Consider the following 19,565-nt stretch of genomic DNA (forward strand, 5'->3'; position numbering starts at 1 on the left):
TGCCAGAGATTGCCCAGGAATACAGCCAGGCAAGAGGAGCTGAGCAAGGCCCTATGAGAGTCCCAGGCTGAGGCGGAAGCAGGGAGGCGGGGCCTTCGAGGGAGAGGTGGGTTCTGTCTAGGGAGGCAGGGTCTGGTGGCTGTACTGAGGAGCCCCACCTGCACTCAGAGGCCCTGAGACACCCAGAGGTCTCACCTTTGCCACCTGGACCACAGTCTTGCTGAGCTCTTCTATCTCATCCTCGCTGTCTAAGACGTTCCGGAAATCATCGTAAGTCCAGTCCTCAAACAGAAGACGAGGCACTGGAGGTGGGGACACAGAGGTTGTGACAGTAATCCCAAATTACCCTCCTTTGCTGGTGCCCCCTAAAAGGTGCCCCCTAGGCTCCCAGAGCTGAGTAAGAATGGAGACAGATGAGGACGCCACCCAAGACAGCTACAGGTGCAGCACACCCACCCCAGTGCAGAGAGGGGAGACCGGCCAGGGGAGGAGCATGGCTGCACTGACAGCTTCTCTCCCCACCAGACTCAGGGCTGGGCAGATGCTGGCTCGGCTGGCTCCCGGCTGCCCATGGTCTGTCTGCAGCCATCTCTTCCCTCAGTCTGACCAGAAAGGTCCCACCATCCTCATATGCAGGGCCCCTCCTGGCCCTGGGCCTCACTCGCTCCTGAGTCCTGGCCCAGACCCTGCACTCAGGGAGAGCTGTGACCTGGGGGCAGGGCCGCATCTCAGCCCCATCTCTGACCCTGACCACACACTCACTGCTGCCCAAGCTCCCACCGCAGGCAGGGATACATACCCTCTGCTAGGCAGGGCCAACCTCACACTCAGGCCTGGTCTGGGGCTGGCCCCAGGGAGCTCAGAAGCGCTTGTTAGATGGGTGAAGGAAGAAAAGGGAAGGAGGACAGGGCTGGCCTTGGTGGCCATGGTCCATGCATGTCACGGTGGGGCCAGTCTTGGTTAGAGCTGTCAGGGGCGGGACCTGCACTTGAGCAGTGTGGCTGGGCCTGAAAGGACCCATGAGACCCTCAGGGCCCTGTCCACCCCAGTAGGTGGTGCTACCTCCATTGAGGCTGCAGCTGCTCCCTGATGGCTCTCAGGCCTGCTGGGCTCACCTATGTGCAGGCCTTTGGCGTGTTTCCTCACAGCTCGCATCCAACCTGTGGGACATGGTGGAGAAGCCACGTGCTGGAGCAGTCCCAAGCCGGGAGACCCAGCTCATCCAAGGAGGAAAACCAGCAAAACGTAGCATCAGCACACAGGGTAGCTTAGCCCCCGGGCAGAGCAGGCCGGAGTGAGAACCCACCTGCCCCAATCCAGGGACAGCCCTCCCCTCTCCCCATCCCCTAGAGCAGCTCTGAGCTTACTTTTTTTTTTGGTACCGGGATGGAACTGAGGACCTTGCACTTGTGAGGCAGGCGTGGTGGTGCTGAGCTACATCCCTGGCCCCGAGCTTACTTTTTCTCTCCAGCATAGGGATGGTCTGAGTTAGGACAGAGCTGTATCTCACTATTCTGAGGGCTGTTTCTCCGAGCTAAGGGGCAGCCAGCACCCACCAGGCATTCCCTAACACACTGTCCTCTCCCTGCAGTCCTCACAGCATTAGGAAAACCACTCCTCAACTCAGAACTTCAAAACCTGCCTGCTAACATGAGGCTCAGCCCCGTAACCTCGAGCGCTCTGACAGGATGTGTTGGCAGCAGTGTCCTGCCCGGCCTCATCTCGTCCCTGAACACTGAGGAGAACCCCCAAGGTGGGACAGAGGAGAGGGTGCCAACAGCCCGTGCCCTTCACTGCTCAGGGTGCTCCACATTTCATGTGCAAAGGAAGTCCTGGCACACAGGCCCCAGCCCCCAGGGCTGAGCTGGGTCCACAGAGGGTCCCCTAGCACTGGCCACCTCCACCCGGCCCGTCCTGCCCTGCTCGCCTGCCAGTCCCCACCATGGGTCTGCACGCCGGGCTGTGTCCCTGCGAGGGAGCAGGTCACATTCATCACACTTACACCAATGCCCAGAGACACGGCTGCAGTCACACTCGATGTACTCTCATTCACACATTCTCAACAGGCATCCCACGTAGGCCCAGCATCACATACACCCACTTCCACACGCACAGACACACACACAGACGCACGCACTCTTCTCAGACGAGCAACGAGCAGATGGGAGAAGGCGAGAACCTTGGTCCACATCGTGGAGGCCTGTGACCTCAAACATCTCCCGGCCACGCCTCTTCAGCTGTAGCCAGACGGGTGAGATCTGCGTGAACTTGCTCCCGAAGACCTTGGCCACGTCATAGCCGTGGCTGTTCCACTGGCGGGGGAGACAGCAGACAGAAGTGGGTGAGTGCTTCTCTGCTTCGCCATCGCACTGTCATCCTGGCTGCCCTGCACTTGCCAGCCCAGGCAGCTGGCTGGTGCAGACGGCGCTCAGCCTGGGCAGACATCAACCCCCGCCTGGGGTGCCCTCCTCCCGTTCTCAAGAGCTGCTGGGACGGCTGCTCCCGGCCTGAGATCCTGGCCACCTCCCCCTCACCAAGGTGATCAAGCCTCATCTCTGAGTCTCATCCCAAGCCAGCCACCCTGAGCGTGGCCACATGGCCTGAGAGCCCTCTAGACGCAGGGTGCATCTGCAGTCACGAGGCAAAGGCCCAGAGAAGTCCTGGTGCCTTTCCTCCCGCCATCTCCAGGACAGCACCTCTGTCTGCAGTCTCACAACAGCAGCTGCCCAGGGAGATGAGCACACAGGAGGAAGCGGCCAGCACCATGGGTGGGAGCAGCCCACCAGAGCCCTCAAGGCCCCTGCACCATGAGGGCTGGACTCACGGGAGTGACATAGCCCAGGACAGCCCCAGTGAAGTTCCTCTCCCGTGCCTTTGCGGAGCAGTAGCTGCGATGCTCGAGGACCACATCTTCAGCTTTGAAGTCTGTCACCACCAGATCCCGCTCTTGGACGGGCTTATCTGAAAATTGTGTCTGAAACAGCAGGAAAGGGAGGAGGCCTTCAGTGTGCACACCCAGCGTGGAAGGTGGCACTGGGGAGCCTGTCAGTTCAGCCATGGCCCACATCTCTGGGTCAACATGGTGAGCCTGGCTGGAGACCTGGCAGATGGAGGACCAAGGCATGGCAGGGTCTCAGGTCCTGCCTGTCCAGGAAGGCTGGGCCAGAAGGAGACCCACCCCTGCATCCAGAATCCCTAGGACTGTCCTAAAAGAACAACACAGGTAGACAGCGGCAGCTGTCAGTGGCCATTCCCCGTTTTTGTCTCTTCTTTTGGTACTGGTGATGGAACCCAGGGCCCTGCACACACCGAGCAAGCGCTCTGCTGCCGAGTGACAATGACCGCTCTGTGCCCACCCTTCTTCAGGCCCGCTCACACCACTCAGTACGCATCTGGGCACCAAAGGCCACTGGAGAGAATGTGCTAGGCCTGTGCGGCCCCACTGCCCAAGCCCACTGCACCTCCACATGTGTCTCCTGTGCCCTGAGAACCTGCCTCCCCTCCCGAGCCTCTGCTCCTGAAGTCTTTGACCATGTTCTCAGCTTGCTGGTTCTGTGCACATTCCAAGGCTCAGCTCAGCTCAGCCTCCCCGACCTCAGCCCGCAGAGCTCTGTGAGAGAGAGATGCCCACTGTGTGTTTCCCTGGCCCAAAGCAGGAAGAGTCCTGTGACAGCCTGGTTAGCAGCATGGGGTCTGCAGGGTCAAGGGTAGGCTGGACTAGACCCCTCCTGGAGTTTACAATCCCTGGGGACACCAGAGGGACAGCACAGGGCTGCAATGTGGTCACAGCTTGCACCAGAGAAGGTAATACTGGTGGCACAGAATGCAGAAGCTGAAGTAGGAAGAGCAGATGGCAGCTGTCACAGGAAATGGGCCACGTGGGGAGCCACAGGGGGAGAAGGGTACCACCGAGCAACCTGTCACTTTCAGAATGTGGCTCCAGGGACTGCTTGCTTAGTGCCGCAGTGGCCAGACCCCAGAGCTGCCCAGGCCACAGGCCAGCCACCACTCAATCGCCAACTAACTGTGGCTCATCCGATGGCCTCTCTGTTGGTCTGCCTCACAGCCCCAGCCAGGCAAGGAAAAAGGTGGCAGGGGGTCACCTCACATCTTCAGGCACCCTACCTTTTCCAGTAGTGTCTTTGAGGCAGCTTTTCTGGCATCTGACTTTGACAAAGTAGCACTGACTGAGCCCCAGGCCAGAGCAAGCCAGAGGATGGGGAGGGTGGGAAGGGGTGTCCACATGGTGGGCAGTCACAACAGGGTCAGCCCCCAGGGCCAGATGGCTGTGGAGAGAACAGAGCACACAGAGAGCTGACTGCAGGGACACAGTGTGGCCAGCGTCCCCCTGCTGAAGGGCCTGGCTCCTTGGGCCCCAGGACTGGGCCCTGTCCTGGGCCAGCCCAGTGGCTAGAGGCAAGTCTCTAGACTCCTGGGCTCCCCTGCCTGGACCAGCAGCTCCTCTAAGGTTCCAGACACAAGTTCTGTCACCACTGGCCACAGGGCCACCCCCAACTCCCTAGGCTGTCCTGACCACAGCCCATTGGCTAGGAAAATGCTGTCTCCCACTTTCACCTCAAACCTAAGGAAACCTCAGCCATACTGAAACATAAAATAATGGAGCCACAAAAGGCACCAGAAAAAATTATGAAGATCTATTTACATAACATCAAGGTAGGGAAGGCTTTTCCAACCCACATGGAAGAGGTTATGAAAGAAAACACCGTCAAAGTTTACTACATAAAAATGTAAAACTGGCCCAGGGGATTTAGCTCAGTGGTGCCACTGCCTGCCTCGAAAACGCAAGGTCCTGAGTTTGATCCTAGGTACCAAAAAAAATGTAAAATGTCCAAAGCCAGGCACAATGGCACATACCTGTACTGTTAGCTACTCAGGAAGCTGAGGCAGGAGGATCACTTGAGCCCATGAGTTCCAGGCTAGACTGGGCAACATAAAGCAAATCTTTTGTTGTTTGTTGAGAGAGGGTCAGGCTGGCCTTGAACTTACCATGTAGCCCAGGCTGGCCGGGAACTTGTGGTGATCCTCTTGCCTCAGCCTCCCAAGTGCTAGGATTACAGGCCTATGCCACTATGCTCAGCTAACACAAATTTTTCATTCAGGAAACAAAATAGCAAACTTACTTCTTTACTTACTTTTTGGTGCTGGGGATGGAGCTCAGGACCTTGCGTTTGCGAGGCAGGCGTGGTTCCACTGAGCTAAATTTCCAGTCCCTACAAATTTAAAAGCAAATAAGTCAGGGGTGGGGGATGTAGCTCAGTGGCACCGCGCCTACCAGGCAAGCGCAAGGTCCTGAGTTTGATCCCCGGTAACAAAAAAAAAAAAAAAAAAAAGGCAAATAAGTCAGAAAAAATATATTTGGAACATACCTGGCAATGGGTTTCTACCCATAATCTATCCATGATATACAAATCAAGAATAAAAGGGGCTGGGGATTTAGCTCAGTGGTTCAGCTGCCTGCCTTGCAAGCACAAGGACCCAAGTTTGATCCCTGGTACCAAAAAAAAAAAAAAGAAGAAAGGGCTAGGAATAGTGGCCCATGCCTGAAATTCCAGATACTCAGAAGGCTGAGGCAGGAGGGTCACAAGTTCAAGGCCAGCATGGGCAGCTCATCAAGACTGCTGCCAAGAAAAAAAATCAGAAGGGCTAGCATGCAGCTCCATAGTAGAGCCACTTGCCTAGCATGGGTGAAATCTGGGGTTCAATTTCCAAAACCACAAAGGGGGGGGCAAGAAGAGGTACAGTTTAATATGGGTACTGAGAGCCCCAGAAATGAGCAGTTCAGCCTCACCCAGGAGCAGCCATAGCGCTCAGGGCACAGAGGATGGAGAGATGGCTGCACGGGGGTCTGGCAAGGCCTCTCGGACTGAGGGGGAATGTGCACCGGGAAGAGCTTTGCAGATGAGAGTCCAGTCACAATGTCACACTGTCCAGTGTGCACTCCTTGCACCCTCCAGCTGCACACTGGGGACACCGGGGACGTCCACACAAGAACCACTCACTGGACCTAACATATCTGGTGCTGCATAGAGCACCATGGCACTCACAACTGTGCCAGTAGAAGCACAAACATCACAAAACTACATTTAAGTGGCATGGGCCTGTTTGTACGTGCGCATAGCCATGTGAAAAAGTATACAGGGCTGGGTCACCTGCACCCAGCTGAATCCCAGCTACTCAGGAGGCTGAGGCGGGAGGATCCCATGTTCAAAGCCAGCCTGGGAAACTTAGTGAGACCTCGCCTCAAAATAAAAATAAAAAGGACTGGGGCTGTAGCTCAGTGGTACAGCACCCCTAAAACTATTTAAGGAAGCTAAAAGTAAACAAGCTGGTTATCAGGAATTACCGCTCATTTCATCTCTTCTATCTGCACTTTCTGGTTTTTCTGCACGGAACCTCCCCTCCCTTTGGTACTTGATTGAACCCAGAGCCTTGGCACTGAGCTATATCCCCAGCTATTTTTATTTATTTTTAAGTTGGTAACCTGCCTGGGCTGGGCTCAAACTTGTGACCTTCCTGCCTTGGCCTCCCATGGGGATTTACAGGTGTGCGACACCATGCACAGCTGCCCTGAACTTCTACTAGTGGTAGGGTTCATTTTCAGATTCTAAGCAATTCTGCTTCCTTGGTTTGCATTCTCTGAGGGCAGCTGGGCAACATGCATGGCTCAGCCACGCCGAGGCCTCCGAGCCCTCAGGATGTCAGGCACATGGGAGCCCGTCACCTAGTCCGACCAGCTGCAGGTCCCGAGGAGCCCAGGCAGAGAGCCATAGGCACTTCTGCGGACAGCAGAACACAAGCCAAAGAGGCCCAGGAGCTCTGACCAGAGCCAGGCCCACTCTGGCTCCCCCCACAGACTCCAGCTGGGCACCTGCAGGGCACATGCCAACCTATTCCACTGCCATTTCCTGGGGTAAGCCCTGGCCCCCAGGGCATTGCCCACACATGTGTGTAAAGTGGCAGGCACAGGACAGCAGGCTGAGGAGCTAGGAGCTAGGAGGGGAACGTACAGGTGTGTAGGACAGCACTGTGCACTGCCTGTGGAGCACCAGGCAAGGGCAGCAACTGTTCTAAGAGTCGCAGCCATCTTGAGGGGTGAGACCCAGGCCTGGATCACAGCCCTCCATGCCTGGTGCCTTCCCCACCATCCCCTCTCCAGTGTCAGAATCTGAATCAAGGGGCAACAGCCTCCCCCTAAACCACCATCTGGGCGCTATGCTCTGAGGTTTGGGCTGGGTGGCTCACACCCCAAGGGGATGGAGTGGATGAGGTGGCAAGTAGCCCAGAATCACCTGCAGCTTGCCTGGGCAGGCTGAGACTGTGGCTACCACAGGCCCTTCCATGGCTACAGGCTCCTTCTCTTCCCTGGGTGACATGGGTCACTGAAGTGATGAGAAACCAAACAGGGGAATCTTCCAGGTAAGTGGTCCAGAAGAAACCTAAAGGGGTGCCTGGGTGCCCACTACCTGCCATGGACTGTTCCTGCAGCAGGGCCAATGTCCACCCACCTGGAGCCCCACCATCTACCACTTCCCAAGTCCCCAACCTCCAGGAAGGAAGAGGAAAGTAGAGGGGCCCTATCTGGACATGCGGGGGAGGATGGTGGGCCTGTTTGCTTCTGTATCTGGCATGAGAAGAACCAGATGGGGGGCAAAGCCAGAGCCAGGGCTGCCACTGAGCACCCACTCCCCGGAGTCTATGGGATGGATGAAGCCCTGGATGCAGGCATTTCCTGAGTGCTGGATTCTATATTCCCAGGCCGACTGCCAGGGAAGTGTCTGATGTGTGTGTGAGGGTGTTCAGGCTGCCACACTTCCCATGCCCACCCCTTCATGCCACTGGTCACTACTCCAAGGCCAATGAAGGCCAACTTTCCATTGTGCTCTTCATATAGCTGACTCCTGAGTTCTCATATACTGTTCTTGCATCAAAATGTGTGAACAAAGTGCAGTGTGTTGTGACACTGGCCAACCACACCTTAGAACCTGCTTCATAGCAAACTAACAGTGATGCTGGGTGTGGTAGGACTGCACCTATAATTCCAGCACATGGTTGGCAGACTGAGGCAGAAGGATCCCAGCAAGTTCAAGGCCACCAACTACAGGAGGAGATAGTCTCAAAAAAACAAAAATAAATAAACAAGCTAACAAACAAAAGCAGAGTGCTGTTTCTGTTCTGAGGCTCTGAGTCCCACAGCACTGGTCAATGAAATGCAAATGCTTTTCAAGCAGACCCACAATAAGAAAGGAACCAGCATGTGCAAAGGAAAAGAAGTTGATTGAAACTAACCTTCCTCAGTGACTTACTCTGACTTTTGCTAAGAACTGGTTTCTACTGCTTAGGCTGATCCCAATTTCGGTACTGCATGATGTGAGGAATGTTGATCGATGTACCCTGGGTGCCTGTATTTTTCTGTTTGTTTTTTTGGTACTGGGGATTGAACTCAGTCCCTGTGCTTGAGAAGCAGAGGGCAAAACCACTGAGCTAAATCCCTGGTCCTGCCTGTCTTTTTTTTCAGTGTTAGGGACTGAACACTGTGCATGCCAAGTGCTCTACCACTGAGCCACTCCTTAAGCCCTGAGCTAATTGTTACCAGACAGGCCATTCTTACAGCAAGTAGCGTGGTTGTCACATATCTGTGGTCACCTCTGAGGACACAATTTAGAGCCAATGGCGTTCTCGTGGTGCCACGTGAGTGTGTATGCTCAGAAATAAAGGGGGCATAGGAGGCAGAAATCATAACCCCGTGTAATGTTTATTGACCATGTGTAGCATGCCAGCCTAGTGTTTGCCCATGGCTTTCTCCATACCCCGGGACATAGTTACCCCATTCAAGGATGAGGAGACTGACCCAGCAGGCAGCCTGCTCACCACTGGGGCGCACAGCCACGGCACTACACCAATTTCACAGCGCAGTGGAAACAGGACAGCTATGGGGTGGCGCAAGGTCCATTTCGGTCACCAGCCTGCGGTCCCTCGACCTCTCTGGGCTTCAATATAGAACCTGCGAAGCAAGGGGCGGGCTAGTCACCCTCCAGCATGGAGTCTCCAGCCCTTCGCAGAGGGGGACATCTGGCTTGCTGCATCCACAAGCTCAAGGGGCCACCTGTGCGCACTCGGGGGACACCCAGGGGCCTCGCCCGTGCCCTCCGGCCCGGGACCTGCTAGCCACCACCATTACACTAACTGCACTCATTCTCCGCACCAGCTTCCACTCAGAACTCCCGTGTTCTGGTCCTCTATGCACGTTCAATGCACGCTCTGCCCGTCCCGCATACTGCCTCCTTTACAGCGCACTGGCTCCCGGCCTGGGTCTCGTCGCTTTTGCTCCTCCACACTCGCACATACTGGCTCGCATTCACGCGTGTTCACACTTCTTCGCTCCCACACTCGCCCACCTGCACACGCACACACTCACATACTCCCACACGCGCACGCGCTCGCCGGGCGTCGCCCGCGCCTCTCGCCCCTTCAGGTCCCTGGAGGAGCCCCGCCGCCCACCGCGCCCACCGCGCCCACCTCAAGGAGGGGAAGCCCAGGCAGCACGAGGAGGCGGGGCAGGGCAGCCGCCCGAGGCTCACCTTCACGCCCGGAGGCCAGTCGGCCCCCTAGCGCCGACCGGAAGATGCCCCAACGCTCCGGAAGTCCCGCCCACAGCCCAGGGCTCACGCCACGCTAGCCTCTGACCGCCGCGCGCGGCACACTGGGATGGGCGGGGGCCGTGGGCGGGGCTTACGAGGCACCAGCGCTGCTTTCCCCAGTGCGGCAGCTCCTAGTAGCGTAGCGCCATCTAGGGCTGAGACACGCTGTGTACCAGGCTGTGTGATCTGGATAGCCCACACCCGCGCGTCTGGAATCCGGGCTTTGAGTCCTGTCCCCCGTATTGCAGGTTGAGGGAGCGGGAACCCGGAGGCAAACAGGCCCCTAACCCATCTCAGGCGCCCCCCCAGGCCTCACGCTGTAGCGTGCACGCGTGGCCACTTCTCAGTCACTAGCCGCCAGGCCCCACCTCATTCCTCTGCTGTTCCCTGGCAGCTTTCTGCAGAAACCTCACCGCTAGTCTCCACCCAGCCCCAGCTCCAGGCCGACTGTGAGGCCAGTTCCCTGTTCCTGCTGCCTCGGAGTCTTCTCCACAAGGGAGTTGTGGTCGATCTTTCTGATCACGTTTCCTTCTTTCTCTTCCTCCTATTTTCTGGCAGCTGTCCCCGTCTTTCCTGGGGGGCTGGGAGTGTGTAGTGAGGCTGTCTGCTTTCCTGGTATCCAGCTCAGCACCTCGCTGCTGGCAAGTGGCCCAGATGACCCCAAGTCGAGCGAGCAGAGCTCTGGAGAGGGCCTCTGAGCTGTGCGGGGTGTCCTGGGAGTCATGCAGGCGCTTAAATGGGAGAAGCATTGGAGCCGGGGATTTAGCTCAGTGGTTCCGCCGCCTGCTTTGCAACGACCCAAGTTCGATCCCGGTACCAAAAAAAAAAAAAAAAAAAAAATGGGAGAAGCATTATCTTCCTCAGCGTCCCCTCCAGATCTGAGGTCCTTGAACTAAAGAGCAAAAACCCACTCTGGGTGCACCCCACTCACCTGCAGAGTCCCTTTGGGCACGGCTGGAGGCCTATTGAGTTGCCAGCTGGCACCAAGGGGCCTCAGGTCCCTGCGTTGAAGCTGGCTTCTGTCAGCCACAGCAGGCAGAGAAGGTCGAGACTCGAGCACAGAAAGCCTGAGCGCCAGAGCTGTTACCATTTCTATATTGAGTGAACCCTGACCACAGCTGTTTCACCTTCAGGTTTCTGAAGCATCTAAAATAACTTGGGGTTTACTACATTGAAAAACATTTTTTTTGGTACCGAGGATCGAACTTGGAATCTTGCCCTTGCAAGGTAGACAGCAGAACCACTGAGGTAAATCCCCGGCCCTTGGAAATTTTAATCTATTTGAGTTCATCAATTCAGATAGAAAGTACAGAAAAAGGATACTTTATAAATTTATAGATTCAGATTGACCGGGTGCGGTGGCACATGCCTATAATCCCAGCACTTGGGGGCTGAGGCTGGAGGATTATAAGTTCGAGTCTAGCCTGAGCTACAGAGCAAAATCCTTAAAATCCAGAAGAAATTGGGCTTTGAATTTAGGTGTTCAATGAGCTGATCCTATGGATTTGAATTTAATGTCCGCCTGGGTCTTACCACCTTGGCCAGGCACTAAACTAGGCTTCAGCACCATCCCCAGCCCCTATCGGGATGGTGAGGGGTAGCCCAGCTAAGGCTGCCCTGCCTGCTTGCCGTGGACACTGGAGGGCAGGAGGGGGAGGGACAGCCATCATGCACAGAGGGACCTGCAAATTCCAGCATCGCCGCCCCTGGGGACTGAAACCCTGCTTTTGCTGTCGGACAACTCAGTCTGGTCCCCGGCCAGCAAGGTGCCTGCCTCTTGGGGGTGGCCTGGAGGCCTCCCTGGGCAAGTGCTTGGTGCCCTGGGGCAGGGCTTGCTTCTTCCCTGGGCTGGCCAGTGCCCTGGGTGGGTGAGGGTGGGGCCCTGGCTTTGTGGGTGGCCGTGGGCTGTTCCTCATTTGCCAAGTCAGCACAGGCAAAGCCCTTCCTGACAGTGGCTTCCGTGACTCTGTCCTGTTCTAAGGAGAGGCCTTGGCTGGTGTTAGCCAGCGAGCAGGACATGGGCCACTATTGCTGACTGTGTCCTGCCTGTCCTGGCCCCTGGGGACATTCTGGCTTAGAGACGGGAAGTCTAGGAAGAGGGACACACACCAGGCCTCCTGCACAGACTCCATCCCTGTGGTCACACATCCTCCCTGGGTGCTGGGATAAGCAAATCCAAGGGAGCAGGAAACAGGAAGCTGCATGTGCACATGCAGGGATGCTTGGGATGGAGGTGCAGAGCCAGCACAGCAGATTCTTGTCCATGTTCCCCATGAGGGCCCTGTTGGCTGGGCTGGCCGAGGCCAGGGTGACATCTGTGCAGAGGAGTCTGGTCACAGCCAGTGGGGGCTAAGGCCCAGGGCAAGTGTCAGAGATGGCATTTTCTGTCCTTGTGCATTAGCACTAAGAGAAGGACCCTGTGTTCCAAGGCCCCAGGCACAGGTTTCCTTCTCTCAAGATCCTGCAAACAACTCAAAATCCTGAAAACCAAAGGGAGGGGACTGGGTGTGCAGTATCCCCGAGTGTGCCCTAAATCCAGTGACCGAGGTCCTCAAAGAGGAAGGAGAGACAGACACAGGTAAGAGGGCCATGAGAAGACAGGGGTATGCATGGGGTCACAGGGCTTCTGCCCAGGGCCCCAGGGAAATGACAGCTGGTGTGGGGCCTGGGAGGAGACTCCCCCTCCCAGCGTCCAGGAGGACCCCACCCAGCGGACCCCTTGATTTTGCACTTCTGTCCTCCAGAATGTGAGGAATAAATTCCTGTGGTTTGGAAGCACCTGGCTTGCAGCTGTTTATCACAGCAGCCCCTGGGTACCCATTCTGCCATGTCGAACCCCTCACCCCATGATATTTTCTGTCAGTTGCTTTCTTTCCTGAAAGTTTTTCTCAGGACAATTTTAAAATGAACGTGTCTTACATCAGCTCACCCTGGTGGGGCCCACAAAGGAGCAGGGCTGAGTGCCAGGGGCAGGGTGGGTGCTGCCCAAGAGGAATGCTTGCTGCAAAATACCCCAGGCCATGCATGGCCAGCCTGGCCTCGGGGGTCCAGGGGGTAGGGGGTGGGGCTGTGGGTCCCCCCTGCTGGACAGAGAAGTGACAACACCCTGGGGGAAGGCTGGGACTTTTAAAGCTACCTTGTGGGCACCTCTCCGACTAGTGTCACCTGATGCATTGCTCCTGTGGTTTTGGTCACGGGGGGGGGGGGTGCCATTTCCTGACAGTTGACAGTGGTGTTAAGACTGGAGGGAGAAGTCGAGGATGGTGGTGCCTACCTGTAATCCCAGCACTCTGAAGGTTGAGGTAGGAGGATCACCCTGAGTTCAAGGTCAGCCTGAACTACATAGTGAGACTTTTTTTTTTTTTTTGGTACCAGGGATCAACTCGGGTCCTTAGCTTTCGAGGCAGGCGGTGGAACAACTGAGCTAAATCCCCGGCCCTACATAGTGAGACTTTGCATCAAAAAACAAACAAGCGGACAAAAAAGACTTGAGGGAGAGGATATAAATGGTTCTGATGGCAAGACCTGGGCAGCATGGGGGACTTCTCAACATGCCTCAGACTCAAACTGAATGGTAGTCCTGCATTGCTGTTGGGGTTCACCTTGCACCCTCAGGCATGGTAACAGGCATTCATTAGGATCTAGGTTTGGCTGGGATAACACAGCCCCCAACAACAGTGGTGTAGGTAGGCCTGTTCTAGGCTGGCCTGGAGACAGATGATGGCATGATGCTTGTCCAAGATGGAATTCCCTCTATCAAAACCAGTGTCTCTAATCCCCCAGCCCTTAGGAGGCTGAGGCAGGAGAATGGTGAGTTTGAGGACAACCTTGGCAACTTAGCAAGACCTTGTGTCAAAAAACAAAGCAATTCAGGTTCCCAGTAGAGGGGTGGGAGAGAAGCCAAGGACTCAAAATCCTGTCCCCAAAACATCACCTCTGTTATGGGATGATTTGTTTCTCTGAAAACTGCTACATAATCCTGACTTCAAAAAGCTGGGCATGGTGGTGGCACACCTGTAATCCCAGCATTGTGGAGGCTGAGGCAGGAGGATTGCTGGGAGTTCAGGGCCAGGCTGGGCTACATAGTGAGACCCTGTCACAAACAAACAAACAAACAAACACAAATGAAATCCTGACCTTGGAATGTGCCTTTGCAGCAGTACTTCCATGCTCATCATTGTGGGTTCTGGGAGGTGTAAAGAGCACAAAGATGATGTGCAGTAAACAGATGGCTCTGGCTGAAAGAGTATGGAGTCACAGGGTAACAGACACCAACAAGTTCTAGTTTGCATATCAAGTACCAAACAAATAAGGTGCACATAGGAGTGCACAGTGAATCCAATTCCGTGAGGCTCAAAGTGGTCGAGTGTCTAGGTACGACTGGATTTGGGGACAGGACCGTGGCAGATGTGATTAGCGCAGAAGACAGTCACTAGAGTGGGCCCTAGCTGTGTGTGTGTGCGTGCATGCGCACGCGTGTGTGTGTGTGTGTGTATGTTTCTGGCACTAGTGATTGTACCCAGGATCCCCAGCCTCTCTCCCCCCCCGCCATTTTGTGACAAGATCTTGCTAAATTACCCATGCTGGACTCAAACTCACAGTTCTGCCTCAGTCTCCTACAGTGCTGCGATTCTATGTGTCACGGTGCCCAGTGTTTTTTTTTTTTGTGGTACTGGAGATCGAACCCAGGGGTTGATGCATGCTAGGCAACCACTTATCTGCTGAGCTACATCCTCAGTCTTTTTTTTTTTTGTACTGGGGATCAAACTCAGGACCTTGTGCTTGAGAGGCAGGCGCCGGAACCACTGAGCTAACTAAATCCCGGCCTCAGTCCTTTTTTTAAAAAAAAAAATTTGGGGGGCCGGGGATTTAGCTCAGTGGTTCCGGTGTCTGTGCTGCAAGCGCAAGGTCCCAAGTTTGATCCTTGGTACCAAAAAAAATTTTCTTTTTTAAATTTTGAGACAGATTCTTTCCAAATTGCCCTGGCTGGTCTCAAGTGTGCCATTCTCCTATCTCAGCCTCCCAAGTAAGTGGAATTACAGGCATGTGTTATAAAACTTGACTATGATGGTTTCTTTCTTTTTTTTGGTACCCGGGATCGAACTTGGGTCCTTACGCTTTCAAGGCAGGCAGTAGAACCACTGAGCTAAATCCCTGGCCCTCTTTCTTTTTTTGGGGGGTCAGGGTCTCACTATGTAGTTGAGGCTGGTCTTGAACTCACTGTGTAAGCCAGGCTCTGTGCGTGTCCCCTAGGCTCTGGGGTATGTGCTGCTTCTGCTCAGCGGGTCTTCTGGTTAAGAAATGGGATAATGCAGTGGCCAAAGTCCTTGGGAATGAAACCACTGTAGAGAGGATGAGTGTCAGCCTGGCTCTGCAGGCACAACTGTGGGGGTGCTGAAGGGATCCAGGCACCGTCATCCTGACCAGAGACCCCTCTAAACACTGCTCCCAGCACAGCTGCCCCTGGGCACTCATGACACAATCAGCCCCGCTACTGATGGCAGCCACGGGGCCCTGCGCTTTCCCAACCCTCGTCCTTGGTCCGGATCACTGCTGTGCTCTCTGGACCCTGGTTCTTGGCTGGGAGCCCCAGACCCTCTCACCGAATGCCCCCTCCCATGAGCCTACAGAAGACCCCCTGGCCTGTCAGCGGCTGGTCTGGCCTCTGGTGACAGCGTGGTCCCTATCAGGTTTGTTCTGCGGCAAGCCTGTCCCGCTGAGCTCAGGCCTGTTTCTCCTTTCCCCTGCTCCTAATATTTGGTGGCCCACATGGGGAGGGGCCAAGGGGCCCACTCTAGCGCCCCCACCTCAGCATTCTGTGACCCTAGTGCTTTCCAGTGTGGCCCATCCCAGTCCTCTCTCTTTCTCTTTCTCCCTCTCCTCCTTACGAGTTCCAGGAAGTCATTTGCCACTCAACAGCGTACACGTCATTGTCCAGCCCAGGACCACCAAGATTGGCCCTACCTTCTCCGAGGTGGGCTGGGAAGTGCGGATCCATCCCAGACCCCTGGGGGGACCCGTAGGGCCAGGCTCTGGGTGGACTTCTGGAGAAACTGGAGCAGGATGCCGCCCAATCTCAGAAGAACCTTTCCTGATGTGGCCGGCCCACACCCACAAGAGAGTCTCCTGGTCCCTTGTCCTGCCCGGGGTATGCCCCAACTCAGGGTACGGACTCCCAGCCACTCTCTTACCAGTTACTATGGGCTCCCAAATGTCTGCACCTACCCAGTCTCCCAGAACAACCTTCTCTGACATGGTCAGGTCACGTAGAGAATCTCAGACTCTGGGGTTTCTCGCAGGGCCGGGCTCGGCCGCGGATTTCCAGTGAGACTGGTGCGGGACAGCAGACACCCCTTGGGGTTGCCTTCTAAAAATTCTTTCAGCCCCTCGGTTTACAAGGGGATATTCGACCTAAACATCTCATTTTATTCAGCCAATGGCCTAAATTTGACACATTTAATTTCCAGATTCTTTGCGATCTTGGTGACTACCTACAGGGAAGTAGCAAGTGACAGGAGGCCCCTTATGCCCAAGATTTCTTCGGTCTCCACTTACACCTCTGCAGTCACGCTCTCTGTCTGAGTCTGTCTCTCTCTGACTCTCTCTCTCTCTGCAAACTTGCTCTGTCCACCAGTTACTCCTGCTGGAGAAAAAAATCTACTCTTAACTCCTTAGACTCAGACCTTGACCAGCAGATGAGCCTCTGCCGTACAGGCTTCCTCCTCCTGCTCCTCTTGAGCCAGCGTCATCTCTGGCTGCACATGTAGCCCTGGGAGCAACTCAACTTCTGCCCCTCTTCCTTGCCCTCCCTGCTGGTTACCCACTCTCGGGCGGCCCCTGCCCTCCCGCAATCCTTCCACTCCAACAAGTGGCAGGCATTGAGGCAACAGTCCATGTCCATGTCCCCTTTTCTATGAATGACTTGGCACAGATTAAATAGCGGCTAGGATCCTCCTCTGAAAACCCTGGTAAATAGAGGAATGCGTTCCTCCCTGTAACTCAGGCATTCAGCCTCACTTGGCAAGACATAAATCTGATTGTTTCCTCAATTCTCACACCTGATGAGAGAGAACGCATTTAGCAGGCAGCCAAAACTTATGCGGATGAACTCCACTAGCAGAATCCAAACAACCCAACACACGCAGTGGCAGCTCAGGCAGTTCCAAAAGCACCCCCACGAAACCTGCCTGAACTTACCAGGATGGGGATCAGGGTCTTAAGAGGTACGATCAGACGATTAGATGCCTCCTGGATGGTACGGAAAAGAACACATATAAGGCAGTAAAGTATGATAAGTTGAGCATGATTACTCAGGGACCTGATGAAAATCCAATCCTTTCTATGTCCCACCTAACGGAGACAAAATATATTGTCAGCATCTTTTTCTTTGGTTCGGGGATCGAACTCGGGACCTTGCACTTACGAGCCAGGCAGCAGAACCACTGAGCTACATCCCTGGCCCTGACAAAATATATTGTCACAGCTTGTGTCTAGATATCCCCCCGGAGCCTCATGCATTCAGAGGTTCGGTTTTCAGAGGTGGCTGGATCTAGAGTGTGTGATGCTGGGTTCAGGGGCCTGTAATTAAATAATAAATTAAAATAAATACAGTAAATAAAATAATAAATTCAATCAAATAAATTCAAAGTATTAAATCAGTCCACTGATAGGTTGGCAAAGTCCTGGACAGGGTTAAGGGTGCCCTACCCTGCCTGGATAAAATACAAGAGACAGAAAGAGGGCTGGTGCATGCTCCTCCCTCGCTTGCTTTGGCGGTCTTCTCCCCCATGGACGGCTCCCCCTCTGTGATGTCCGTCTGCCACCCTGCCGTGGAGCTACCCAACTATGGACTGAAACCACTACAGACTGTGAGCCAAATAACCCTTTCCTCCTTTAACTTTGGGTGTCGGGGATATTGTCTCAGGCACAAGAAAAGTGACTAAGTCAGATACTAACACGTATCCTGAGTCCGGAGAAGGAAGGTCTTCCTCCAGCTCCAGTTCATTTCCCAGCCTGCTCCCGATGTTAGAACAAAGCTTCAAAAGTACCACGAGGGACCCTAGACCCCCAGAAATAAGCTCATAAGTGCTTCCTTCTGCATTTATAACATCCGGGAGGATGAGCAAGGGGCCCCAAAGGAAAGACAAACTAAAGAACCAAACGCTTGCCTGTGCTATTCAGCCCTCACAGAGGGGTCTCTACCACCCAGGCCTTTGCCGCCGCTCTCGGTACCTATTACAGATGTGGCAGTGATGGGCACTGGGCAAAAGTCTGCCCCATCCTTGCCCCCTAGCCGGGCCATGCCCCATCTGTGGCCAGTGGGGACCTCGGAAGGTAGATTGTCCCAGCAGGAACACCCTTCCAGCTCCATACAACCTCACACACGATGGAAGCCCTGGCCCACTTCTGACGACCTGTCTCATCTACTGGGTTTAAGGATGGAGGATTGGGATCCATTGCTGCCACACAAAGTGAGTCTGCAGAAACCAGGGTGGTTGGGATGGTGTCTGGTAAGGCCATATGTTTCTCTGTGGATACTGGGGCAAGCCTTTCTGTTCTTCTTGAAATCCAAGGGCCACTTGCTCACTTCCTTATTCCTGTGGTTGGCATGAACAGGCTTCATGAGCACCCCTTACAGACACCCCTGCTGTATTGCACAATAGGGGGAGCGACCCTCCTCCATTCATTCTTAGTTATTCTCCACTGCCCTACTCCCTTACTGTGCAGGACCTTATGCATAAACTGGGAGCCATGCTATATATGCTTACCCTCCCTGAGCCTACAAGGTTCTTCTCAAGGAGGATGAACCCAAAACAGTCTGCCTGATGCCCACCCCATCTCCATAAAATGCCCTCTTTTAAACCTCCAGGTTTGGGACACTAGTACCCCCAAAATAGCCTCTCATACCCCTATAAGAACTTCACTGAAGGATCCTACTCATTTTATTTCAGTTCCCCCAGTACTCCTTTATCCCAGAAGGACTGAGGGGAATCAAACCCACTACTGATCGCCTTCTCGGGGCAGGAATATTGATCTCCATCAACTCTCCTCATAATATCCCTGTTCTTCCTGTCAAAAAGCCTAATGGTAGCTCAGTGGCGCTGTGCCTGCTTCTCAAGTACAAGGTCCTGAGGTCCTGAGTTCAATCCCTGGTACCAAAAAAAAAAAAAGAAAGAAAAGCCTGACGGTTCCTTCTGCTTAATACATGACCTCTGCCAGAGCTGTGTCACTGTAATTCCTATCCATCCTGTGGTCCCTAACCCTTACACTCTCCTATCCCAAATACCCCCTGCTGCAACACACTCTGGATCCTTGACCTTAAAGATGCCTTCTTTTTTTTTTTGGGTACTGGGGATCGAACTCTGGTCCTTGGGCTTTCGAGGCAGGTGGCAGTACCACTGAGCTAAATCCCCGGCCCAAAGATGCCTTCTTCACAATCCCCCTGGACCTCTCTGCTCAAAATTTCTTTGCATTCACCCGGATTAATCCCGATTCTAACTTCACACAACAACTAATCTAGACAGTTCTGCCACAGGGTTCCGTGACAGCCCCCATCCCCTTGACAAGCACTTCAGAGAGACCTCTCTGACTCTGAACAAAGCCCTAGTGTCCTCCTGCAGTATGTTGATGACCTCTGTAGCCCCACAAAGGACATATGCAGTATTCAGACTGTTCTCCTTAACCTTCCGGCAGACAGGGGTTTCAGGGACTCTAAACATAAGGCCCAACTTGTGTCCCCAGTGGTAACTTACTTAGGACTCTGTATCACTCCCAGTACCCGAGAGAAATCCCAGATTGCAAAAAAACCACAATTTGGGGCCGGGGATTTAGCTCAGTGGTTCCACCTCCTGCCTTGCAAGTGCAAAGTCCCAAGTTCGATCTCAGGTACCAAAAAACCAACCAAAC

The 19,565-nt window shown here is 54.5% G+C and overlaps 1 protein-coding gene across 29 annotated transcripts in view; it reads right to left on the bottom strand.

Annotated features, from left to right (window-relative positions):
- Chid1 (chitinase domain containing 1) overlaps positions 1 to 19,565 on the bottom strand; it is a 55,797-nt gene that overhangs the window by 28,179 nt on the left and 8,053 nt on the right. For 3 of the 29 annotated variants that reach the window (XR_015451390.1, XR_015451389.1, XM_087211479.1), the window contains exons 1-8: positions 9,538 to 9,686; positions 8,870 to 9,022; positions 5,154 to 5,231; positions 4,126 to 4,286; positions 2,825 to 2,974; positions 2,138 to 2,312; positions 1,116 to 1,160; positions 196 to 302 (exon numbers count right to left, since the gene is read on the bottom strand). Coding sequence is in view for 24 of the 29 variants with exons in the window: in XM_087211479.1 (XP_087067605.1) it covers positions 196 to 302; positions 1,116 to 1,160; positions 2,138 to 2,312; positions 2,825 to 2,974; positions 4,126 to 4,245 (597 nt within the window). In the remaining 5 variants the exon portion in view is untranslated. Of the gene's footprint in view, positions 1 to 195; positions 303 to 1,115; positions 1,161 to 2,137; positions 2,313 to 2,824; positions 2,975 to 4,125; positions 4,287 to 5,141; positions 5,232 to 8,844; positions 9,023 to 9,537; positions 9,703 to 19,565 lie in introns of those variants that run through there. The other 26 variants (XR_015451388.1, XM_087211463.1, XR_002397253.2 and 23 more) reach the window with 24 other exon arrangements.

The sequence above is a fragment of the Heterocephalus glaber genome, unplaced genomic scaffold, assembly GCF_053883595.1.
Source record: "Heterocephalus glaber isolate CG9 unplaced genomic scaffold, H.glaber_assembly_v1.0 deba00001428, whole genome shotgun sequence".
Lineage (NCBI taxonomy): Eukaryota > Metazoa > Chordata > Mammalia > Rodentia > Bathyergidae > Heterocephalus > Heterocephalus glaber.